At 40.9% G+C, this 26567-nt stretch overlaps 3 protein-coding genes across 6 annotated transcripts; 2 read left to right on the forward strand and 1 right to left on the reverse strand.

Annotated features, from left to right (window-relative positions):
- Positions 1-47: 47 nt before the first annotated feature.
- LOC110520215 (putative methyltransferase DDB_G0268948) lies at positions 48-7219 on the reverse strand. Of its 2 annotated transcripts, none has more exons than XM_036974605.2 (7): positions 7100-7219; positions 4848-5093; positions 4257-4417; positions 3625-3838; positions 3070-3170; positions 2591-2728; positions 48-391 (listed from the first exon to the last, which is right to left on the reverse strand). In XM_036974605.2, exons 2-7 carry the CDS (start codon positions 4956-4958, stop codon positions 301-303), a joined length of 816 nt encoding a protein of 271 aa, XP_036830500.1. In that variant the 5' UTR covers positions 4959-5093; positions 7100-7219; the 3' UTR covers positions 48-300. The 2 variants fall into 2 exon arrangements, with proteins under 2 accessions (XP_036830500.1, XP_021453053.2); XM_021597378.3 differs by having other exon boundaries at positions 4848-5054; positions 7100-7211.
- Positions 7220-17407: 10188 nt separating this feature from the next.
- Positions 17408-21144, forward strand: LOC110520220 (uncharacterized). Its single transcript, XM_021597380.3, has 7 exons — positions 17408-17740; positions 18100-18408; positions 18610-18870; positions 19109-19426; positions 19539-19844; positions 20032-20127; positions 20502-21144. Exons 1-7 carry the CDS (start codon positions 17677-17679, stop codon positions 20558-20560), a joined length of 1413 nt encoding a protein of 470 aa, XP_021453055.3. The 5' UTR covers positions 17408-17676; the 3' UTR covers positions 20561-21144.
- A 680-nt stretch (positions 21145-21824) lies between these two features.
- Positions 21825-26322, forward strand: LOC149984654 (uncharacterized). Of its 3 annotated transcripts, XM_036974611.2 has the most exons (7): positions 21825-22053; positions 23337-23663; positions 23901-24164; positions 24329-24634; positions 24822-25121; positions 25309-25404; positions 25676-26322. In XM_036974611.2, exons 1-7 carry the CDS (start codon positions 21915-21917, stop codon positions 25732-25734), a joined length of 1491 nt encoding a protein of 496 aa, XP_036830506.2. In that variant the 5' UTR covers positions 21825-21914; the 3' UTR covers positions 25735-26322. The 3 variants fall into 3 exon arrangements, with proteins under 3 accessions (XP_036830506.2, XP_090086080.1, XP_090086081.1); XM_090229954.1 differs by lacking the exon at positions 25309-25404 and having other exon boundaries at positions 21882-22053; XM_090229955.1 differs by lacking the exon at positions 23337-23663 and having other exon boundaries at positions 21900-22053.
- Positions 26323-26567: the final 245 nt, after the last annotated feature.

Below are 26567 nucleotides of genomic sequence, written 5' to 3' on the forward strand. Positions count from 1 at the left end.
ACTCTGAGACACTTGATACGGCCCTGAAGTGAAATAATATTCAAAAGTTATGATTGTGTCTGCAGACACATTTTATTGTCAATCTCAGGCAGGGAAGATACTAAATGTGGCAAGCATTTTGATAATGATGTGACTAAGGCTAATAGTTTGCTCTACATTACAATGTATAAAAGAGACAACCAAAGGGACTTCAATGACACCTTATGTGAACAGAATACTACTTAACAACAGCTTAAACATGATTGACACAAGCTTAAGAAACATCTGTCTACACACACACATTCACACTGTAAAGAGTGTTCACTCCGGTTTAGACGCCAGGACACAGAAATACTCCAGCGTCACTTCCATGAGTGTGTCTGGTGATGTGACTCCCATCTCCTTCAGAAACCTGCAATACGACGTCAATATATTTGATAAAATAATTCCATGTGGGATGGACCGTAAAAGTGGCATACAAGTAAATAAAATTAATCATTTGGATTATTTGTTAATTATTTTATTTTTTTCATTTCATCTTTAGTCTAAGACGGGGGGGGGGGCTAATCTGACAGATGGAATTGTTTTCAATTGGTCATACCTATGGATCATTTAGTTATTTAATTGAGAATTGTAGGACCCCTTTAGGTATAAAGATATATGCAGTGGGGCAAAAAAGTATTTAGTCAGCCACCAATTGTGCAAGTTCTCCCACTTAAAAAGATGAGAGAGGCCTGTAATTTTCATGATAGGTACACTTCAACTATGACAGACAAAATGAGAAAAAAAATCCAGAAAAATCATATTGTAGGATTTTTAATGAATTTATTTGCAAATGATGGTGGAAAATAAGTATTTGGTCACCTACAAACAAGCAAGATTTCTGGCTCTCACAGACCTGTAACTTCTTCTTTAAGAGGCTCCTCTGTCCTCCACTCGTTACCTGTATTAATGGCACCTGTTTGAACTTGTTATCTGTATAAAAGACACCTGTCCACAACCTCAAACAGTCACACTCCAAACTCCACTATGGCCAAGACCAAAGAGCTGTCAAAGGACACCAGAAACAAAATTGTAGACCTTCACCAGGCTGGGAAGACTAAATCTGCAATAGGTAAGCAGCTTGGTTTGAAGAAATCAACTGTGGGAGCAATTATTAGGAAATGGAAGACATACAAGACCACTGATAATCTCCCTCGATCTAGGGCTCCACGCAAGATCTCACCCCGTTGGGTCAAAATGATCACAAGAACGGTGAGCAAAAATCCCAGAACCACATGGGGGAACCTAGTGAATGACCTGCAGAGAGCTGAGACCAAAGTAACAAAGCCTACCATCAGTAACACACTACGCCGCCAGGGACTCAAATCCTGTAGTGCCAGACGTGTCCCCCTGCTTAAGCCAGTACATGTCCAGGCCCGTCGGAAGTTTGCTAGAGAGCATTTGGATGATCCAGAAGAAGATTTGGAGAATGTCATATGGTCAGATGAAACCAAAATATAACTTTTTGGTAAAAACTCAACTCGTCATGTTTGGAGGACAAAGAATGCTGAGTTGCATCCAAAGAACACCATACCTACTGTGAAGCATGGGGGTGGAAACATCATGCTTTGGGGCTGTTTTTGTGCAAAGGGACCAGGACGACTGATCCGTGTAAAGGAAAGAATGAATGGGGCCATGTATCGTGAGATTTTGAGTGAAAACCTCCTTCCATCAGCAAGGTCATTGAAGATGAAACGTGGATGGGTCTTTCAGCATGACAATGGTCCCAAACACACCGCCCGGGCAACGAAGGAGTGCTTTCGTAAGAATCACTTCAAGGTCCTGGAGTGGCCTAGCCAGTCTCCAGATCTCAACCCCATAGAAAGGGAGTTGAAAGTCCATGTTGCCCAGCAACAGCCCCAAAACATCACTGCTCTAGATTAGACCTGCAAGGAGGAATGGGCCAAAATACCAGCAACAGTGTGTGAAAACCTTGTGAAGACTTACAGAAAACGTTTGACCTCTGTCATTGCCAACAAAGGGTATATAACAAAGTATTGAGAAACTTTTGTTAATGACCAAATACTTATTTTCCACCATAATTTGCAAATAAATTAATAAAAAATCCTACAATGTGATTTTCTGGATTTTTTTTTCATTTTGTCTGTCATAGTTGAAGTGTACCTATGATGAAAATTACAGGCCTCTCTCATCTTTTTAAGTGGGAGAACTTATGAGACTCCTGGCACTTGTGGGGGTCGTAGAGCAAAGAAGAGAACACCATCGTGTTTGAGAGTCTATCCATACAATGGTCAATAGTTTGTAGGTCAAACTGTTCGGACGCTACAGATGATTTTTGGGATGTCTCATGGTCTGACAAACACGGCTCTAGCTCTGTCACCTTTCACTGCAGATGTTGAAGTGTGACACTGGCGGATGCGTATCTCTAGCGTAAACTGACGGATTTTGATGGGTATTTATTTGTTATGTAACTTAGACTGACACACCGGTTTATCAATCGACTCCACCGGGTTAATTAGCTAATTAGTTCATTAATTCATCCATTCAGTCATTGGTTCATTCATCCAATCAGTCATTCATTCATCTGTTGATTGATCAGGGTTGTTACCTGTCGAGTGTTCTCTGCAGCAGTGCGGTGGCAGCATCAGGCTCGGCCCTCTGGAAGGCCTGGTACATGGAGAAGGACTCCATGAAGCCCACTATGTTCCTCACTGAGATCTGCTGCTTCAGTGGGATACACTCAACCCTGTAAGAAGAACAGATACACACACACTGTTAAATTGAGAGGAGAGTCAAATTGGATGACCTATTTACCCAGGGGGGCCTAGAGGTTTAAGTCTAGTAAGTCATAATATTGAATACTCCTGCAGTTTATTGAGTACAACATTTGATTTTGACCACCTGAGAGTCACTAGATGTGAGTACATTACTTCTGTGTGTATATATATATATATATATATATATATATATATATATTTAATTCTCAAATAGAAACTCAGAGACACGGGGTCAAAGTCACACCATGAGAAATGTTTTAATGTGTAACAGGCTGTTCTACTGGGTTCTCACAGAGGCTGTATGAGTTACCTCTCTTTGTCAGGGAAGGGGATAGCAGTGTAAAGCTCTTGTAGTTTGATGTTGGCCACTGCTACCTGTGTGCTGGTGTATGGTAACAGCACCTTCTTGAACTGGGGATAGCAAAGTCAAATCTCAGTCAGGAAACAGTCAGCAAACGTAGTACTTATCAAACAAAGAATTGTGAGGGTCTCTTGTATCATACAGGTGAGCCCATGGAAATTAAAAAATTTTTCACAAGAGAAATGTCTCAATAGGGCCGCAAACAAACATTTTGTAAGCCTACTATAGATGAAAACAACAATTGTACTTAGTACCCAATGAAAATAAACATATGACACACTAAACAAATTAAGTGGCGGCAGGGTAGCCTAGTGGTTAGGGCGTTGGACTAGTAACGAAAGGTTGCAAGTTCATATTCCCGAGCTGGCAAGGTACAAATCTGTCATTCTGACCCTGAACAGGCAGTTAACCCAAATAGGAATTTGTTCTTAACTGACTTGCCTAGTCAAATTAAAAAAGTGGCATTGGTTTGATAGAATGGCGTTCTAGTTCTGTGTTTTTCACCTCATCACAGATGTCAGTGAGTCTGTCCCCACATGAGCCGTAATGGAGTCTGAAGTTATCAGCAAAGCCAAGCAGAGCCATGCAGCCGCAAGGCTTCAGGACCCGGACTGCCTCCAAGAGGAACCGCTGCTGGTCAAACCAATGGGCCGCTGAGGCTGCAGTCAGTAGGTCCACAGAAGCATCCGGAAACGGCAGCTCCTCAGCTGTCCCTTTCCTGTATAGTAAGTATTAAGACACAGCACCAAACATTGAGGATTTCTACATAAACTAACATATTAACTAGGGGCCTATTGAAAGTGGGAAGCTACTGCTGACCTTTCTGCTGAGTGTAATTGACCGTCTCTGCAGATTGTCATCACTGTTTCTTTTTAAACAAAATACACGTTGTAAAACGAGCCAGGTGTGGACCAAACATTTACTCCCATTCAAAATCCTATTATCCCTAAACCCTAACCCTAATTCTAACCCTAACCCCTAACTAAACCTAACCCTAACCCTAATCCTAACCCTTACCCAAAACCAAACTCTAAAATAGCAGTTTTTCTTAATGTATGGGGAACTGAAAAATGTCCCCACTTGTTACATTTTCAAAAGGATAGTAAAGTTAAACACACATAGACACATTCAAATACCTGTAGGTGATGTTGTTGAACCCTGCCACTGCCCTGGCCTCCTCCAGTTGGCACTCGCTGATGTCAATGCCCACCACCTCCTGGAAGTGTGGGGCCATCAGGCGTGAGTTCTGCCCCGTCCCACAGCCCAGGTCCACAGCTAGGGCATGAGGCTGGACTTTCTGAAGAGAGGGGACCAGTGAGACACTATATAATTAGCCTTCACTAAAGGAGAGTGATAGCTAGTGATAGTGTAAATGTGATGTTCAATATAGATAATATACATTACCAGTTATGTATATGTTATTTTATAGTTTTGATGTTTTCACTATTATTCTACAATGTAGAAAATATAAAAAATAAAGAAAAACCCTTGAATGGGTTGGTTTGTCGAAACTTTTGATAGGGTAGCCTAGTGGTTAGAGCGTTGGACTATTAACCGGAAGGTTGCAAGTTCAAATTCCCGAGCTGACAAAGTACAAATCTATCGTTCTGCCCCTGAACAGGCAGTTAACCCACTGTTCCCAGGCCATCATTGAAAATAAGAATTTGTTCTTAACTGACTTGCCTAGTTAAATAAAGGTAAAAAGAAATATTAAACTCTGATATCACCTTCCTTTCCAGGTAATGCAGGATGATGTATCTGATCTCCTCTGGGGGTACAAAGCGGTACCTCTGGTAGATGGCGGCATGGTGTTTCTCCTCAAACATCCGGCAGGTCATGGTGCTCTGCTGTCGTCTGCTCCGCTAGCTTAGTGCTCCTTCCAGCTTGCAGTGACTCAGCAGAGACACAGACACAGAGACTGATCTACTCCTTCACTAGGATCGGTCAATCATTACATGGAAGGAGGAGAGATACTGTATACAGTGGGGCAAAAGGTATTTAGTCAGCCACCAATTGTTCAAGTTTTCCCATTAAAAAGATGAGAGGCCTGTAATTTTCATCATAGGTACACTTCAACTATGACAGACAAAATGACAAAATATCCAGAAAATCACATTGTAGGATTTTTAATGAATTTATTTGCAAATTATGGTGGAAAATAAGAATTTGGTCAATAACAAAAGTTTATCTCAATACTTTGTTATATACCCTTTGTTGGCAAAGACAGAGGTCAAACATTTTCTGTATTTTGGCCCATTCCTCCATGTAGATCTCCTCTAGAGCAGTGATGTTTTGGGGCTGTTGCTGGGCAACACGGACTTTCAACTCCCTCCAAAGATTTTCTATGGGGTTGAGATCTGGAGACTGGCTAGGCCACTCCAGGACCTTGAAATGCTTCTTACGAAGCCACTCCTTCGTTGCCCGGGCGGTGTGTTAGGGATCATTGTCATGCTGAAAGACCCAGCCATGTTTCATCTTCAATGCCCTTGCTGATGGAAGGAGGTTTTCACTCAAAATTTCACGATACATGGCCCCATTCATTCTTTCCTTTACACGGATCAGTCGTCCTGGTCTCTTTGCACAAAAACAGCCCCAAAACATGGTGTTTTCACCCCCATGCTTCACATTAGGTATGGTGTTCTTTGAATGCAACTCAGCATTCTTTGTCCTCCAAACACGACAAGTTGAGTTTTTACCAAAAAGTTATATTTTGGTTTCATCTGACCATATGACATTCTCCAAATCTTCTTCTGGATCATCCAAATGCTCTCTAGCAAACTTCCGACGGGCCTGGACATGTACTGGCTTAAGCAGGGGGACACGTCTGGCACTGCAGGATTTGAGTCCCTGGCGGCGTAGTGTGTTACTGATGGTAGGCTTTGTTATTTTGGTCCCAGCTCTCTGCAGGTCATTCACTAGGTCCCCCCGTGTGGTTCTGGGATTTTTGCTCACTGTTCTTGTGATCATTTTGACCCCACAGGGTGAGGTCTTGCGTGGAGCCCCAGACCGAGAGAGATTATCAGTGGTCTTGTATGTCTTCCATTTCCCAATAATTGCTCCCACAGTTGATTTCTTCAAACTAAGCTGCTTACCTATTGCAGATTCAGTCTTCCCAGCCTGGTGCAGGTCTACAATTTTGTTTCTGGTGTCCTTTGACAGCTCTTTGGTCTTGGCCATAGTGGAGTTTAGAGTGTGACTGTTTGAGGTTGTGGACAGGTGTCTTTTATACTGATAACAAGTTCAAACAGGTATCATTAATACAGGTAACGAGTGGAGGACAGAGGAGCCTCTTAAAGAAGAAGTTACAGGTCTGTGAGAGCCAGAAATCTTGCTTGTTTGTAGGTGACCAAATACTTATTTTCCACCATCATTTGCAAATAAATTCATTAAAAATCCTACAATGTGATTTTCTGGAGTTTTTTTCTCATTTTGTCTGTCATAGTTGAAGTGTACCTATGATGAAAATTACAGGCCTCTCTGATCTTTTTAAGTGGGAGAACTTGCACAATTGGTGACTGACTAAATACTTTTTTGCCCCACTGTATAAGGAGTAGGACAGAGGAGGCTACTGGTAGTAGTCACTCAGTCACATAGAGGAGAGGTTTAAAGAGATTCTATGACACCTGGGCTGCTAAGATAAAATAACTTGTTGATTTGTCTGTGATGTGTGGAACGATAACATCCGATAAGGGCCACAATAATGACATGCCCATAGATAGACTAGTGGTTTAAAACATGTCATAGTGTCTTACATTATGTCTTATGTCTTATGCAGGTACCGCATTCAGTTAGATTGTGCATTTAAGACAAAAGTTGTGAAACTAGACTGGATTCCATGATGCAGGGATTAGGTTATTGAACAGAACAGTTTCCTGAACAATAACAAAAAACAAGAACAAGTACAGAAACGTTTATATAGTCTTCTGAAAGTTTGCAATGAAGTCATATTCAGTTGTAATGTCAAATATCACAAAATCACCTTCCAAAATGCAATGGAGCTTGTAAAGCCATATGTGTTTCTCTCTCAGCTTAAAATTCCACGTAAGCAAAGTTGCCAGGTCCCTCTCACGGTATTACCGGAAGTGTGCCCAGATTGTCCAAATAGCCATATGCATGCTGGGGCCTCAGTGTTAACCCTTGACTGTCCAGAATATTGAACCTATTGTAAACCCTTGCTGACCCAGAGCATGTATAACATTGGAGATGTTTACATTTAAATTGACAGTAATTATGTGATGATAAGCAAGTGATTTAATCCCCCCTAGAAGCATGACTAAATCATTTCTAGAGAGAGTGAATGGTGGAACATAGTGATGACAAACCTGCAATATAAGACAACATATAGGGCTATAGAAATAGGAAGGAACTGCACTGAATTTATTTGCAGCCTTTATGTTTATTTTTTGTTTTTATGTTGTTGTTTTTTTTAGATTACACTTGTACAGAAAGATAAATAAAATAATTATACATGCTGACAATAAACATGAAGCTACAGTAACTTTCAGTTTTATGTGTCCATGCCTTGATAGTTCAGATTTGAGTGCAATGTAAAAATCTGTGTTCCATCATGCTGCTCATAATAGCGTTGTTCCACCAATTTGCTGCATTTTGAGAAATGTAACTTGGTTTGATTTCACCTCATTTTAACATTATTTCATAAATAACACATGTTCAACTTCATAAAAACCCCTTTACCCAATTCAAGAGGTTAAAAAAAATGACTATAGTAAGTGACTGTTAAAGGGGCAATCAGCAGTTGCTACATTCATTTTTGGACTTATAAATGAATGATATGTTACCATTGATTCTTGAAGAATATAACTTATAAATGCCTCATGAACTTAGTTCAACTGTCATACACCATCAGAACCAAAAATATAAACTTGCTCTATTCCAATGTTGGTAAACAAAGTACATTTTAACAAACGCCATATAGCCTCAAAACACACTTAAACGATCATTTTGATATTTCAGAGTGGTTACAGTTCTCCAGCCCCATCCCTCAGCTTTTTACCAAAACAGGGGAGGGGAACAGCTTTGTAATTGTTTCTACTGCTGATTTCCACTTTAAGTGGCAAATAAAGAAGCAGGGTTGACCGTAACAGGGTTGACAATTTAATTATTTATCTTAAAGTTTCACAAAAAGTGTTAAATTGTTCAAACATTTCTAGCCTGTCTATCTATGGGTAACAGAGTTGACATGTTACGCTCGACCTGCTCAGTTTGCCACCACAAAACACCAGCAAATTGCCAAAAATAGTACAACCAGCTCACCTGCTTTCACACTATGATTTGACTATGTTCAATGTTTAAAAAATATATATATTATAGTTTCACCATTTTAGAACTACAGAACAGTAACACATAAAAGGGTTGACTTTAAAATGAAGGACAGACTAAATGAATAATAATCTTCGGAAATAACTTTGTCAAAGCAACAAATTACTATGGCTTTACAATTATGGTGAAAAAAGAGCTGACTATGTGGATGACTATGAGACTCAGCTCAATAAGAATACTCTGGTGAATCCTGCTGGCATGTGTTTGGGGGTATAATCATGGCATTTCTGCAGAAGTGAAGTCTCAGTTCATTGAATGAAACCTTCTAGCCAATACAATTTCATTAATTGCTGAGGGGAGTCTTAAAATAAGTGTCCAGGGAAAATCTCACTGTTAAAAGTTCATATTCTGTTAATACCCAAATAATGTTATTGACTCATCCTTTACTCGTATTTGTGGCCAAAGCATAAATTGGAGAAAAGACACTAATGGACAGTCACTTTAAGAGGAATTCTTCCAAAGCAAAGTTTTCAATAATTTTGCCATTCGAGTGGCCTGTTAAGTGATAGCATATGTCACTGAGGATTACTGTATGAAAAATACATAAAAGGGTAAAGTGTTTACTACCAACATTATCACCAAACGTCTTGTCAGAAACCACCCAGTCAATGATCCTTTCAGACGGAGAGAGTGGACAGATCCTGCGCTTGTGGGTATCGGGATATAATCATGGACTTCCTGCAGAAGGTAAGTCTATGTCCATTTAAAACTTTGCCGACGGGAGATCTTAAGATTAATTATTCACTTAAAAAGTCACGTTTCAATAATGTTGCAATTCTTATGTTTGCAACTGGCTTGATATCATACAGTCGTTGGTGAAAGTCTACACACCCCTTGCACACATTTAAAAAGGATAATTGTTTTCTATTGATCTACACAACCGAGTCCACATTTTTAAAGAGAAAAGAAAAGAAAAGAAAAATTATAGAACATTTTCCAAAAGACTAAGAAATATAAAATGAGGCTGTATTGATTGCATATGTGCATATGCAGTGTCTCCTGACCCCTCCTGTCTCAGCCTCCAGTATTTATGCTGCAGTAGTTTATGTGTCGAGGGGCTAGGGTCAGTTTGTTATATCTGGAGTACTTCTCCTGTCCTATTCGGTGTCCTGTGTGAATTTAAGTGTGCTCTCTCTAATTCTCTCCTTCTCTCTTTCTTTCTCTCTCTCGGAGGACCTGAGCCCTAGGACCATGCCTCAGGACTACCTGACATGATGACTCCTTGCTGTCCCCAGTCCACCTGGCCGTGCTGCTGCTCCAGTTTCAACTGTTCTGCCTTATTATTATTTGACCATGCTGGTCATTTATGAACATTTGAACATCTTGGCCATGTTCTGTTATAATCTCCACCCGGCACAGCCAGAAGAGGACTGGCCACCCCACATAGCCTGGTTCCTCTCTAGGTTTCTTCCTAGGTTTTGGCCTTTCTAGAGAGTTTTACCTAGCCACCGTGCTTCTACACCTGCATTGCTTGCTGTTTGGGGTTTTAGGCTGGGTTTCTGTACAGCACTTTGAGATATCAGCTGATGCACGAAGGGCTATATAAATACATTTGATTTGATGTGATATGTCTTCACTCCCGACTGAGTTTTTTTTGTGGAAATTGATCCAAGGGCCCATCTCTGCACTAAAAGGTGTGCAAAGTTGTTAGAATATTATTCAAAATGATTCACAGCTGTAATGGCTACCTAAGGTAATTTCATCAAGTGTTAACTCTAGGGTGTGAAGAAGTACGCAATTAGACATCTTTGTTTTTTAATTTGTTATATATATATTCTATAAATTTCCTTCACTTTGAAAATGGGGAGTAGGTTGTGCAGATCTGTAGAAAGACAACTTTTTTGTTCTTAAAAAAATAAAAAAAGAAAAAACCTTTTTAACATGGAGTTGATTCTTTCTCTCAGAGCCAACCAAACCATTTACTCCTGGCTCATTATGAACTTTGCTGTCAAATGTATATGTATATTTTCAATGTTTCCATTTGGTGACTGTCAATATTAAACCTTTTCAAATGTAATATGCCTAACTCTATATATTATAGGATATGAGCGAAGGGACTCAAGAACATACGGGTCATCAAATAAAATTTTATTGGTCACATACACATGGTTAGCAATGTTAATGCGAGTGTTGTGAAATGCTTGTGCTTCTAGTTCCGTCCGTGCAGTAATATCTAACTTCTCTGAAGTCCACGATCATCTCCATCATAGAGTAATTGCAACATTTATTATGTAATTCAATTAAAATTACTTTATTTTGTCTGTTAATTCCAAACTGACAGCTGATTCAGATCCGAGAGTGAGTTGTGAGTTTTCTCCTCTGCCAGATTCAACTGCACTGCAGCGGGTTAGAGATGAAAGTGCTACTTCTAACACCACATTACAACAATCCTACTTACATGAACATGCACAATGTTGATCAGCACAGCCAGGGGAGATATTATTGCAGAATCCTACGGAATGGAGTGGATATATTCTATGTCTATAACACACTGAATATCACAAATGGTGAATAATACGTTATCTCTTAGGAATTTGTTGTTTGTATCTTGTGAAATTGTATAAAAGTTACTATTATCACTATTTGGCTTTGTAGATGATACATATTTTTTTGTCAGTATTGTTTTCCTTATTTTTAGAGTAACATTTTCAGCAAATGTCTTATAGTTTTATTCATTTTCAGCATTTCTTATATTTTCTCCTCTTGTTGAATGGAATAAATCAGGGCATGCTTTTTATTTAATTTAAATGTTACCCGCTTTTCTCCCCAATTTTGTGGTCTCCAATTGTTTTTAGTAGTTACTATCTTGTCTCATCGCTACAACTCCTTTACGGGCCCAGGAGAGATGAAGGTCGAAAGCCATGCGTCCTCCGAAACACAATAAAAACCAAGCCGCACTGCTTCTTAAACTTCTTATGGCTGGGGGCAGTATTGAGTAGCTTGGATAATAAGCTGCCCAGAGGTGCCCAGAGTAAACTGCCTGCTCCTCAGTCTGAGTTGCTAATATATGCATATTGTTAGTTTATTTGGATAGAAAACACTCTGAAGTTTCTAAAACTGTTTGAATGATGTCTGTGAGTATAACATAACTCATATGGCAGGCAAAAACCTAAGAAGAAATCCAACCAGGAAGTGGGAAATCTGAGGTTGGTCGATATTCAACTCAGCCCCTATTGAAGATACAGTGGGATATTGGTCATGTTGCACTTCCTAAGGCTTCCACTAGATGTCAACCGTCTTTAGAAACTTGTTTGAGGTTTCTACTGTGAAGGGGGGCTGAATGAGAGGGGAATGAGGTCTGCCAGCAGCCACGAGCTGGTCATGCGCATTCACATGAGAGGTGTGAAGACAAAGGAATTCTCCGGTTGGAACATTATTGAAGATTTATGTTAAAAACATCCTAAAGATTGATTCTATACATCGTTTGACATGTTTCTACGGACTGTAACGGAACTTTTTGACATTTAGTCTGCAACTAGTGAATGCGCTTTGTGAGTTTTGATTTGTTTCCCAAATGCGCTAACAAAAGTAGCTATTTGGACATCATCGAACAAATCAAACCTTTATTGTGGAACTGGGATTCCTGGGAGTGCATTCTGATGAGGATCATCAAAGGTAAGTGAATATTTATAATGTTATTTCTGACTTATGTTGACTGCACAATATGGAGGATATATTTTTGGCTTGTTGGGTCTCTGAGCGCCGTACTCAGATTATTGCATGGTTTGCTTTTTCCGTAAAGCTTTTTTTAAATCTGACACAGCAGTTGCATTAAGGAGAAGTTTATCTCTATTTCCATATATAACACTTGTATTTTCATCAACATTTATAATGAGTATTTTTGTAAATTGATGTGGCTCTCTGCAAAATAGTAGTTTTTGGAACTACTGAACATAAAGTGCCAATGTATACTGAGATTTTTTTTATATAATTATGAACTTTATCAAACAAAACATACATGTATTGTGTAACATGAAGTCCTATGAGTGTCATATGATGAAGATCATCAAAGGTTAGTGATGAATTCTATCTCTATTTCTGATTTTTGTGAATCCACTCTTTGGCTGGAAAAATGGCTGTGTTTTTCTGTGACTTGGCTCTGACCTAACATAATCATTTGTGGTGCTTTCGCTGTAAAGCCTATTTGAAATCGGACACTGTGGTGGGATTAACAACAAGATTGCCTTTAAAATGGTATAAGATACTTGCTTGTATGTTTGAGGAATTTTAATTATGAGATTTCTGTTGATTTGAATGTGGCCCCTGTACTTTCACTGGCTGTTGTCATATCAATCTTGTTAACAGGATTTCAGCCCTAAGAAGGTATCACAGCGCGCATCCAACCCAGAAGCCAGCCGCACCAATGTGTTGGAGGAAACCCTGTGCACCTGGTGACCTAGTTAGCGCGCACTGCGCCCGGCCTGCCACAGAAGTCGCTAGTGCGCGATGAGACAAGGATATCCCTACCGGCCAAACCCTCCCTAACCCGGACGACGCTAGGCCAATTGTGCGTCGCCCCATGCACCTCCCGGTCGCGGCCAGCTGCGACAGAGCCTGGGCTCAAACCCAGAGTCTCTGGTGGCACAGCTAGCACTGCGATGCAGTGCCTTAGCCCACTGCGCCACCCGAGAGGCATCAGGGCATGCTTTTAATAGCAATATGTATATTTTATTGTGTCTTCTCAGATAAAAAGAATCCTCCCTACACTCTGTATAGAGAGAGTTCCAACATCAGTGAGATGACGTTGAACTGCAACTCTGGAGATGAACCTAAAAGAACAGCTTGGTATTGGGCACCCAAAACCACTACATGCAACATCGGTGAAGGTGGCTCCAGCAGAGAGAGAACATCCAAACGGGGTATCAATGCAGGAGAATCCTCAGAGATTCTCATTCCGGGGTTTCAAGGTAGACCACTGAAGCCAGCCAGTGGTCCTGAGGTGTGAGGTGTCGGAGGTGAGCGGTGGCCCTGTGACCCTGGCCTGGATGAGGATGGAGGAGAGCAGGGGGCTGCTGGTCAAACAGGACGTCCTGACAGAGATTCATGCCAACAGGACGCTCAGTGTGACCCTGCCCAGCCTCCGTAGAGATCAGCTGCACTGGCAGTGTGTGGTGTTCACAGAGGGCATTCTTAGGGCTACAGCCTTCCTGACCCTCACAATGCCCGACGAAATAGGCACGTAGCTCACAGACACTTTATGCATAGAAAATTCTATCTAAAATGTTTTGCCTAAAACATTATTACAAAGAATACATTTGCAGGTGTCTATAGCCATAGTTCCTACAGCCATAGTTCTAGCCTCATCATTTGTACCTTTTGGAAAAGTAGCCTCCCTCTCCCCTTCTCTCTCTCTCTCTCTCTCTCTCTCTCTCTCCCTCTCCCCTTCTCTCTCTCTCTCTCGCTCTCTCTCTCCCTCTCCCCTTCTCTCTCTCTCTCTCTCGCTCTCTCTCTCCCCTTCTCTCTCTCTCTCTTGCTCTCTCTCTCCCTCTCCCACACTCTCTCTCTCTCTCTCCCTCTCCCCTTCTCTCTCTCTCTCTCGCTCTCTCTCTCCCTCTCCCCCACTCTCTCTCTCTCTCTCTCTCTCTCTCTCTCCCTCTCCCCTTCTCTCTCTCTCTCTCGCTCTCTCTCTCTGTGTGCCATTGACAGAGAGTAGTCTGTAGCCTGTGATCATTGTTCCCTGTTTAGGTTGGTGTGTGCCGTTGCTGTGATCCTGATGAGATCTGGTGATTTCCACAGGAGGGGGATCAGCTGCAGCTGCAGCTGCAGGTAGCCACACTGATTTCTAACTTATACTGTGTTCCTAAATGTAATGTTATTCTATGTTAAGATGGACCTGTCTCAAGTAATATTTTGTTTCTACCTTGAAGGTATGACAGACCTACCACTGACTGAGATGATCCAAAGAGAGACAAAGGTATCTACAGTACAGTATACTGTACACATTTCCAGTGGATGCTGTGACACTGGAATGTTAGATGTAACTCTGTTTTTGATCTTCTTTATTTTTGTAACTGTCTGTTTAAGACCAAGACATACCTGAGCTCGTCTATGAAAACAACCCCGACTCTAACATTTATGAAACACCCACTAAGAACACGTCACAAGTGTGAGCCATTCATCATCATCACACACTTAAAAAAGCACATCTACAAAACACATTTTTCAAATTAAATCAAATTGTAGTAGTCCCACGCGCCCAAATACAACAGCCTTACAGTTAAATGCTTACTTACGAGCCCCTAACCAACAGTGCATTTTCAAAGAAATATGGATAAGAATAAGAGATAAAAGTAACAAGTAATTAAAGAGCAGCAGTAATAAATAACAATATATACAGGGGGGTGGCGGTACAGAGTCAATGTGCGGGGGCACCGGGTAGTTGAGGTAGTATGTAAGTGTAGGTAGAGTTAATTAAAGTGACTATGCATAGATGACAACAGAGAGTGGCAGTGGTGTGAAGAGGGGAGGGGGGTGCAATGCAAATAGTCTGGGTAGCCATTTGACCAGATGTTCAGGAGTCTTATGGTTTGGGGACCTAGACTTGGCGTTCCGTTACCGCTTGCCGTGCGGTAGCAGAGAGAACAGTCTATGCCGAGGGTGGCTGGAGTCTTTGACAATTTTTAGGCCCTTCCTCTGACATCTCCTGGTATAGAGGTCCTGGATGGCAGGAAGCTTGGCCCCAGTGATGTACTGGGCTGTACGCATTACCCTCTGTAGTGCCTTGCGGTCGTAGGCCGAGCAGTTGCCATACCAGGCAGTGATGCAACCAGTGCTCTCGAGGGTGCAGCTGTAGAACCTTTTGAGGTTCTGAGGACCCATGCCAAATCTTTTCAGTCTCCCGAGGGGGAATAGGTTTTGTTGTGCCCGCTTCCCGACTGTCTTGGTGTGCTTGGACCATGTTAGTTTGTTGGTTATGTGGACACTAAGGAACTTGAAGCTCTCAACCTGTTCCACTGCAGACACGTCAATGAGAATGGGGGTGTGCTCTGTCCTCTTTTCCCTGGAGCCCACAATCATCTCCTTTGTCTTGATCACGTTGACAGAGAGGTTGTTGTCCTGGTACCTCATGCCCAGGTCTCTGACCTCCTTCCTATAGGCTGTCTCGTTGTTGTCGGTTATCAGGCCTACCACTGTTGTGTCAGGTGTTGTCGGTTATCAGGCCTACCATGTAATGATGGTGCTGGAGTCGTGCCTGGCCGTGCAGTCATGAGTGAACAGGGAGTACCGGAGGGGGCTGAGCACGCACCCCTGAGGGGCCCCCGTGTTGAGGACCAGCGTGGCGGATATGTTGTTACCTACCCTTACCACCTGGGGGCGGCACGTCAGGAAGTCCAGGATCCAGTTGCAGAGGGAGGTGTTTAGTCCCAGGGTCCTTAGCTTACTGGTGTGCTTTGAGGGCACTATGGTGTTGAACGCTGAGCTGTAGTCAATGAATAGCATTCTCACGTAGGTGTTTATTTTGTTCAGGTGGTAAAGGGCAGTGTGGAGTGCAATAGAGATTGCATCATCTGTGGATCTGTTGGGGCGGTATGCAAATTGGAGTGGGTCTAGGGTTTCTGGGATGATGGTGTTGATGTGAGCAATGACCAGCCTTTCAAAGCCCTTCATGGCTACAGATGTGAGTGCACGGGTCGGTAGTCATTTTGGCAGGTTACCTTAGTGTTCTTGGGCACAGGCACTATGGTGGTCTGCTTAAAACATAAAAGTTGTAAAATAATTATGCTGTCTACATTCAGTGACTGTGATGAATACGCTACTGAGTGGATGATCTTATACACTCTTGTCATGCTTATGCTTTGTACCATACCGTTAAGGAACCAAGGAGGGGAGATTTTCTCTGCTGAGAAAGTACATAGACCTATACTATTAAAGGCTTTCAGCATTGGATTGTCTATCAAATACATTTAAGCTATGTATGTATTATGTTTATCATGCTAACCCTGCTTCATATAGCTATTTTTCATACTAAACTTTCAGGAATCAAACAGTATCAAAACCCATGCAATTTGAGCCATGGCTCTAACTTCTATTTTTTATTTTACCTTTATTTAACTAGGCAAGTCGGTTAAGAACAAATTCTTATTTTCAATGATGGCCTAGGAACAGTGGGTTAACTGCCTTGTTCAGGGGCAGAACGACAGATTTGTACCTTGTCAGTTCGGGGATTCAACCTTGCATCCTTTCGGTTACTAGTCCAACGCTCTAACCGTTAGGCTACCCTGTCGCCATTTAAAGGTCCATTTAAAACAGCTGATGAAACTAACACTGTAAAAGTTTGAAAAAATAATAATACGTTTTAATTCCTGAAAGTTTCTGGTTGAAAATACAATCCACAAAGGACCTTTTAATCAGCGGGTTTGAATGGGTGGAAGTTTCGGGTTTTCCATCATGACATCACCATGTGGTAAATTGGTTAATAGACCAATAACAAAGAGTTCCAAAACGATCTGCCAATAACGGCTATGTTTCAGTTTTTCCCTTCCCACTCAGACCACTCCCAAAAAGTGTTTTTTGACCCTTTTAATGGAAATCTATTACAGTAAAGTTCTACATTTTTACCTAGAAATGATTTAATATAAATGTTTAAAAAGCTGCATTGTGCCTTTAATGCTAATGAACCTTAATGGACGTAACCCCATTATAACATTGCTATGCACTTCACTTTACCATACCATATGTTTTTAATGAATCAGTGTATAGGTCTGGTGATATAACGAACAAACTGCTTCCTGTAACACCAGTTTAGATCATGTTAAGTAAAATCGTTCCTAATTTGTGTTGATTCTATTTCAATTCCAGTTCAATTCCAGTTTAAATTGTACCTTTTTCCCATGGTGTGTTCTTGTTAAAGTATTATTAACGTAATTGAGAATAAAACCACGTACAATCATCTGGGTCCTATCCATTACTGTAACTATACCTAAATTAGATATCAGACATTTCGCCTGGCTTGGCCATCCGACCATGGCATTCAATGGTCAAAATGGGTAGCTCAAATGCTAACGGTTCAAATCAACTGAGAAAACCTTCACGTTATCAGATCAAGAGAACAAGTTGCTACAATGATGAATGCAATAGTGAGATGACGAGATGTAACTGAACAAGATAGCGGAAATTGTGCAAGCTGCTGTTTCAATGTAAGAATGTGCTCTGCTCCGTCTCTCTGTCTGGAGTTGTTTCTCAGATATTGGTGGAACTGGAGTTAAATGTCAGGTCATGGACCACATTGTGGTTATTCAGTGGTGGATCCTGTTATGCATATCAGGGAATTCTGCTGAGGGTGAGTTCAGTTCTTACTGTATGTATTTCATCATCATTCTTTTGTTGCTCTGAACATCTTGTTTAAAACAAGCAGAATGTTTCATTCAAAACCCAAATATCTGGGACAAGCAATTTCAATGTAAATTAAAGGATTACATGTACAGTATGGACAGTTTCCATGACTATCAGAGGGAAACTGGTATACCGATTAGACTTTGAAAACCTATTCTCTAATTTGAATCGGTTGTCCTTGATTTTTAAAACAAATAAGGGGCTTTAAACCAGATTCACAATAAATAATCTGTGCATTTTGAAACTGTTATGGGGTGAATTAATACTGTCATTTGACCAGATCTGTGTCTCATTGTCCACACACAGTGATGAAGAGGAGCATCTTCTTGATCTCTGGTCAGACAGAGAGTGTGCACCTGTCTGTGTCAGACCTGGCTCAACCTCACTGGTCAGAGTTCAGCTGGGAGTGGACCTCACATGATGGGAGATACTCAGAGATTCAAATAGCCAGAGCAATATCCTCTAGGCTAGTGGTTAGTCCACCTTTCACAGAGTACTTTTCTTGCAGCAAAGACTTTGACGTAACAGTGAAGCCGAAGTTTGAATGTGCAGGGGTGTTTTTGTTGGTAAGAACAAATGTCCCATTGGTTAAGATTGAGATCTTCACCACAAAAAGTAAGTAGATTCTGTGTCTGTTTTGTACAGACACGCCATCGTGAATCTTCCATAATGACAAAATACTTTCCAATGATTAAATCGTTTCGAAAGCCAGCTTCCAAAATTAATTTCTTCACCGTAATTGTTCATTCACATTATTGTTTTAGTTTGGACAGTAAGTTTACATTGTAAACATCTTTAAATTGCATGTTTTTTCAGTTACACCTTCCTTTTGGCCTTCATTTCGTCTGGGTTCTGATGTGAGTGTTAGTTGCGAGGTGTCCAGCCTACCAGATGGGGCCACACTGCAGTGGGAAAGAGATGGAGATTCCACTTCTATCACCACGCTGTTCTACAACAACACTGTCCACATGATCATCCGCAGTGTTCATCCGGACAGTCAGGGGGCATACTACTGCACTTTTAGACAGAATGGAACACTGTTATATAATGTCTCTAATGCTGTCAGAATTGAGGAAGGTACAAAATGTGTTCTTATCTAACTGAAATATCAAAACTTTTATGTGAAATGTGAATGTTGTCCTCTTGATCAGTAGTCATTGATAATCAATAATATTGGTCTGATTTTAAATGGATAAATGGTGATCACATGTGATACATTTACAATAAAATGGACCCGTAATGCCATTTAGACTTTGGATTGAAATAAAATTCAACTTTCCCCTCTGACTGAACAACGCTATGGTTTTCTCCACAGTTTCGTCTGATGCCACTCTCACAATGTACAGAGAGAGCTCCAACAGCTCTCTGGTGACACTGCTTTGTATGACATCAGATGAGTACATCCATGCATCATGGTCCTGGACCCCATTATCTACAGCTAAAGAGGTTCACCTTGTGAGAACTACAATGTACGGCTCCAATGACACGTTTAATGAGAGATTTTCATACGGGGACTTCAATGGATACTACTTCCCTCTCTACTTCTCACCAGTGAAGTTTGAAGATTCTGGAAGGTTCAATTGCTATTTTGAAAACCTCCTAGTTGCCTCTATCGATGTGGTAACCCTAAAGGGTGAGCATTATCATTTTAAATATCTACGGTGCATTTTTCAGAATAATCTATTCTACTAATCTTTGAGAGAACAGATGACAGATCCCCAATGATCTCCAGATTTCCATTTCAGTCTCTGCAGTTCCGCCTAGTGGATTCCCCAGGAATCATCCGGTGGTCCTGAGATGTGAGGTGTCGGAGGTGAGCACCGACCCTGTGACCCTAGCCTGGCTGAGGATGGAAGGGAGCAGGGGGCTGCTGGTCAAACAGGACATCCTGACAGAGAGTCACCCCAACAGGATGCTCAGTGTGACCCTGCCCAGCCTCCATAGGGACCAGCTGCACTGGCAGTGTGCTGTGTTCACAGAGGGCATGCTCAGAGCGACAGCCTCCCTGACCCTCACACTCCCCACACAGACAACAATGTCTTCAATGACAGGTAACAATTAGTTATGATAGACTCTCTTCAAATTGATCTAATCTGTTCCAACCTATCTCAAACCAAACACATTTTTCCTCACTGGACCTCTGCTCTCCCCTGGCATAGGCCTAGTGTAACAAAATAAATAGGTTACCATGCTGGAGAGGTTGCCATGTTTAATATAATTTAACATAAGTTTTCATAGGGATGGGCACCGAGACAGTGGTGAGAGGGGTGATTACAATGGCTGCCACCCTAGGAATTCTGGGACTTCTCGGGTTCTACTGTCGAAGACCAAACGGTAAGGAGACACTCCCTCTTGGATAGACACTCCATAAACAAGACCTCCAACCCAATCCCAAAGGAACGGGACATTGAGGAACCATCTAAAATGTCTGCCTTAGACAGTACCTCTCTTTCTCTTTCGTTTTGGACCGAGGCAGAGCTAGCCTTTCTCATGGGACGTGGATCCTTCTCTGCATTAGAGAGCTTTTAAAGTCTCCAAACATATGACCAACTTTGATTTTGTAGTGAACTACAATTTAAATTAACATTATGTAGTAACAAACATGATCACCTTTCATAAGTACTGAGTGGAAAACTAGTGAATTAGTGTGTGTAAATGACATCATTTCAAACTCTTCTGGTTGATGTGTTGTTGTGTCATCCATCCAGGCACCCAGACACAGAGACAAAAGGAGGAACCTGCTCAACTGCAGGAGACTGGTGTATAGCCTTCTTGCTAGCCTATGGCCTGTGTCTGTGTTGAAATATAGCTTTCCCACCCATGTCTGTACCAACTAGTAACATCTTTCACACATTACCACATGTCACACTGTTTTCTGTCAAAAGGTCTGGCAATAGAAACTTCACTGGTGTTAAAATAATGTGTTAACCACCAACAACCTTCCCTCAAAGACTAATATTGAAAACATGACCATGTTATGATACTGTAAGCATCTTTCCAAAAGACCTAAATAATTTACACAGAGTGCACAAAACATTAGGAACACCTGCTCTTTCCATGATATAGACTGACCAGGTGAATCCAGATGAAAGCTATGATCCCTTATTGATGTCACGTGTTAAATCCACTTTGATCAGCGTAAATAAAGGGGAGGAGACAGGTTAAAGAAGGATTCTTGAGACAATTGAGACATGGACTGCGTATGTGTGGCATTCAGAGGGTGAACGGTCAAGACTAAATAGTAATGTTTTTACACTCAGTGTATATTATTTAGTTCATCCTAGAAATGTACATTTCCATTCATCCTCAGTCTGTAATGTTTGTACACAATAAATGGGGATGTTAATACTAGTTTGTCAACAGTGTCTCAGTTTATTTTACCATCTGATTGTCCTGTATTAGGAAAGCTTTGAACTTTGAATGGACTGTTGTAAGAGACTGGCTATAACGTAGCAAGTTGGGCTTTTTGGTTTTGAAAGCCTTTGGTTGCATTTGGACATCATGGTCTTTGGAATTTCAAAATATTCACTGTTTGCTTCAAGAGGAAAATGTCTTGTTTCCATATTAATTATAATATGTGTAACATCCTTGTTATAACACTACTTCTATTATTTTAATTGCACAGCATTTACATTATATTCTGCTACATGTTGCTAAACTGTGACATGTTTGACTATTGTTTTGATCCCATTGATGCCTATTATCGGCAGGTAGCCTAGTGGTTAGAGCATTGGACTAGTAACCAAAAGGTTGCTAGATCGAATCCCTCAACTGACAAGGTAAAAATCTGTTGTTCTGCCCCTGAACAAGGCAGTTAACCAACTGTTCCAAGGCCTTCATTGAAAATAAGAATTTCTTCTTATTAACTGACTTGCTTAGTTATATAAATGTAAAATAAATTATGGTGGTGGTGTGGCATTGATAATTTAACCTTTAATCCTGCTCCGTAATCCCTGCTTGCTACATTCAGTATGTGGCTGATACAAGTAAAGTGAGATTTTATGAAGTAATATATCCTCAGATTTGCACTCATTTTAAATTGCATCACATCTGTAGTTCTTGAACTTCTTCTTTTCTTCAGTCATTTCCTGAACCTATTTATCAGAGATGTCAGTAATGATATGAGTTGGCTACTGAGTAGATACGGGAACAGAACAGTAACATACAGCAACATGGGGCAGTACAGTGGCTCTATGGGTGTAACGTTGTTGTGGGTTCTGCTGTGGATATCTAGATCCGGTCAGGGACTCTCAGCTGAACGTGAGTAACGTGTTTCTGGTTGAATTATTTGACATAAAAGAGTCACCATTTAAAGAGGTAAACTGTAGTTGCTACATCCATTTGGAGACCTTTAAATGAATGATATACACCAGCATAGCCATGGGAAGTAGTTTGGGGTGGAACGCAGTAAAAAAAATTCAGCAATGGAGGATGGGGGAGGGGCTGAGAATGTTTTGTCAAGGGGGTCGCATTTTTGTGTGAATTTTTAAGGATATTTTCAATCAGATATTTCAGGGGGTGCTACAGCAGCCTCAGCACTCCTACTTCCTGCAGCTGTGAACACCCAGGATGGGAAACTGGCGGCCCGCCCCTTTTGACGGCCCTCGGGTCAAAAGAAGAAGTACATTTTAAAAAAAGAACGTTTTTTCTCAGTCGGGGTCCCAACCTACTGTTGCAAGTTAGAATAGGATCATATACAATGTGACATTTTTTAAATATGTTTGTGCATCAGCAGTTTTTCTATGATGCAGTCACTGATTGTCAGTCAATTAGTCCATGTCAGCTAAACATTTTTTTATTGGTAAGTTAGTCTTGCTGCTAGCTTTCTAAATTTAGTAATCATGGTCAAAATACCATCCGGGGGGAACACATTGATTTTGTTAGTCAGTCTCACTCAGATATCATATTAAAAACTGCACACATTTCTCCTCACCATATGGCAAAATGTGTAGAATTGCAGGAAATTAGTAAAACAAAATCAACTTGTAAAATTGTAGAAAATTTACTCCAAAACATGTTTTTTCTCTCCGCTGCCAAGATGGGTTCTGCTGAAATGTTTTTCTCACTATGTGGTGATGGGGGGGATTATGCATATGTGGTTATGCAGACCTGCAAGGCATTTCCCTCCACTCATGATGAGTTCAGTTTTAGTGGCCCCCACCACCCACCAAGTTGCCCATCCCTGATATACATCCATTGATTCTTGAAGATTTGAACTGCCTAATGAGCTTAGTTCAACTGTTGTACCCCATCTGTATCCCAAATATAAGTTGTAAACAATATAAATATTATAAACATTTTTATAAATATCTCCAGGCCCATATCTCAGCTGTTTCCCAAATCAGTAGCAGGTTAACTGCTTTGTTGTTGTTCTATCAGCAGATTGCCCCTTTAAAGCATGACATACAAGTATGATGAAGCTATTGAGGAGTCATCTGAGAAAGAGAGCGAGAGAAAATGTGTGATTTGAACAGTGAATAATATTAATATAAAGATATTTTGCAGCTTTTTATCCCATCGTTTTGAATATCTTCCCTCCACAGAATTGTCAACGAAGATATTTTTCCTTGCCGAGACCAATACCAGTAACAGAGTCACTCTCCAAGTTCCCCCTGCAGTTCTGAAAGGGACAGCGTACCAATGGATGTGGACCGCACATGATGGCAGACACTCAAACACTTCAGTAGCCCAAATCACTTCCTCCATGAGTAGAAATCCTTCATGGAACACACAGGCTCCTTTCTCACAAGGAACAGGATATCTGTCTATGCAAAAAAAATATGAAAATGCTGGAGAGTTTGTGCTCATGCAAACCAAACCAGCTTCAGCAGTTCTGGCGAGATTTGAGGTGTTTAGTTTTGTGGTTAAAGGTATATTGATCATGTTCAGTTTCTCAATGTGTATAATTTGAATCATTTTAAATATCAATGTATATCGCCTCGTCAATATCATAATTAGAGACAAAATTTTGCTGTTATAATCATTTCATTATTGATTTTCAAGCATTTTAGATTAGTAAAAATGTAAACCACTGATTTCCACATTTCCCCTCGTTTTATCTTCTTTTAACAAATTGAAGTAAAGTCATATATATCTCCTTGTTGCAGCGACACCAAACTATAATGGTAATGAAGTGTATCTGGGTTCTGATGTGAGTGTGCGTTGCGAGGTGTCCCACATACCAGATGGGGCCACACTGCAGTGGGAAAGACATGGAGATTCCACATCTAACACCACGCTGTTCTACAACAAAACGGCCCATATGATCATCCACACTGTCGATCAGAATTACCAGGGGAGATCTAACTGCAATTTCAGACTGAATGGAGAATTGTTGTTTAGAGTTCATACTACACTGTCTGTACAAACAGGTAATATTTATTAACATGAATGTAATATATTAACACATGACGTGACCAAATGTTAAATATTCAGGAAGATGGTCCTCAATAATACAAAGAAAAGAGTGATACAACTGCACTATACAGGCAAACAATATCATCAGCATTTTCCTTTTAACGTTTCTTTATTCCAGGCACATTTAATAAACCATATCATCTGTTTCGAGAGAGCAGCAACAGCAGTGAGGTGAAGTTGATCTGCGGGTCAAGTTCCCCAAGTTCCCCATACAGCAGAGCCGCATGGACCATGAGCAGATCACCAACATCTGTTACTCTGACTTCATCAGACAAAGTCAGAAGTGACCGATTCTCATCTCCCTCATTCAACGGATATGATTTCCCACTGCATGTCTCACCAGTGACATTTGAGGATAGTGGAGTTTTCACATGTTTCTTTGAAGACCACAGGTTCAGCTCGGTTAAAATCACAACCATTCGAGGTAACTTTGCTTTAGTCTTTTAACAATGAGAGAGCAGACACTCTGTTCACTTATACTGTTGGTTACTATGACAACCATACACTTTTCATTTAATCATTTAATTTAATCAGCTGTTCAGTACATTGTTACAGTTACTGCTCTTTCAGTCAAAGTACAGTACAGTACTTTTTTCTGTTATTTATCTTAGTATCTGAATCTGGAGGGCCCCCTGGTGGCCAGCCCGTGGTGGTGAGGTGTGAGGTGTCGGAGGTGAGCACCGACCCTGTGACCCTGGCCTGGATGAGGATGGAGGGGAGCAGGTGGCTGCTGGTCAAACAGGACGTCCTGACAAAGAGTCACCCTAACAGGACGCTCAGTGTGACCCTGCCCAGCCTCCATAGGGACCAGCTGCACTGGCAGTGTGCTGTGTTCACAGAGGGCATGCTCAGAGCGACAGCCTCCCTGACCCTCACACTCCCCACACAGACAAAAATGTCTTCAATGACAGGTAACAATTAGTTATGATAGACTCTCTTCAAATTGATCTAATCTGTTCCAACCTATCTCAAACCAAACACATTTTTCCTCACTGGACCTCTGCTTTCCCCTGGCATAGGCCTAGTGTAACAAAATAAATAGGTTACCATGCTGGAGAGGTTGCCATGTTTAATATAATTTAACATAAGTTTTCATAGGGATGGGCACCGAGACAGTGGTGAGAGGGGTGATTACAATGGCTGCCACCCTAGGAATTCTGGGACTTCTTGGGCTCTACTGTCGAAGACCAAACGGTAAAGAGACACTCCCTCTTGGGTAGACTCTCCATAAACAAGACATCCAACCCAATCCCAAAGGAACGGGACATTGAGGAATCATCTAAAATGTCTGCCTTAGACAGTACCTACCTTTATCTTTCGTTTTGGGACGTGGATCCTTCTCTGCATTAGAGAGCTTTTAAAGTCTCCAAACATATGACCAACTTTGATTTTGTAGTGAACTACAACTTAAATTAACATTATGACGAAACATTCTGGTTGATGTGTTGTTGTGTCTTCCATCCAGGCACCCAGACACAGAGACAAAAGGAGGAACCTGCTCAACTGGAGGAGACTAGTGTATAGCCTTGTTGCTAGCCTATGGCCTGTGGCTGTGTTGAAATATAGCTTTACCACCCATGTCTGTACCAACCAGTGACGTCTTTCACACTGAATTACCACATGTCACACTGTGTTCTGTCAAAAGGTCTGGCAATAGAAACTTCACTGGTGTTAAAATAATGTGTTAACCACCAACAACCTTCCCCTCAAATACTAATATTGAAAACATGACCATGTTATGATACTGTAAGCATCTTTCCAAAAGACCTAAATAATTTACACTGAGTGCACAAAACATTAGGAACACCTGCTCTTTCCATGACATAGTCTGACCAGGTGAATCCAGATGAAAGCTATGATCCCTTATTGATGTCACGTGTTAAATCCACTTTGATCAGCGTAGATAAAGGGGAGGAGACAGGTTAAAGAAGGATTCTTTAGACAATTGAGACATGGATTGTGTATGTGTGGCATTCAGAGGGTGAACAGTCAAGACAAAATAGTAATGTTTTTACATTCAGTGTATATTATTTAGTTCATCCTAGAAATGTACATTTCCATTCATCCTCAGTCTGTAATGTTTGTACACAATAAATGGGGATGTTAATACTAGTTTGTCAACAGTGTCTCAGTTTATTTTACCATCTGATTGTCCTGTATTAGGAAAGCTTTGAACTTTGAATGGACTGTTGTAAGAGACTGGCTATAATGTAGCAAGTTAGGCCTTTTGGTTTTGAAAGCCTTTGGTTGCATTTGGACATCATGGTCTTTGGAATTTCAAAATATTCACTGTTTGCTTCAAGAGGAAAATGTCTTGTTTCCAAATTAATTATAATAGGTGTAACATCCTTGTTATA

Source organism: Oncorhynchus mykiss, chromosome 3 (assembly GCF_057628025.1).
Source record: "Oncorhynchus mykiss isolate SJ-2025 chromosome 3, ASM5762802v1, whole genome shotgun sequence".
Lineage (NCBI taxonomy): Eukaryota > Metazoa > Chordata > Actinopteri > Salmoniformes > Salmonidae > Oncorhynchus > Oncorhynchus mykiss.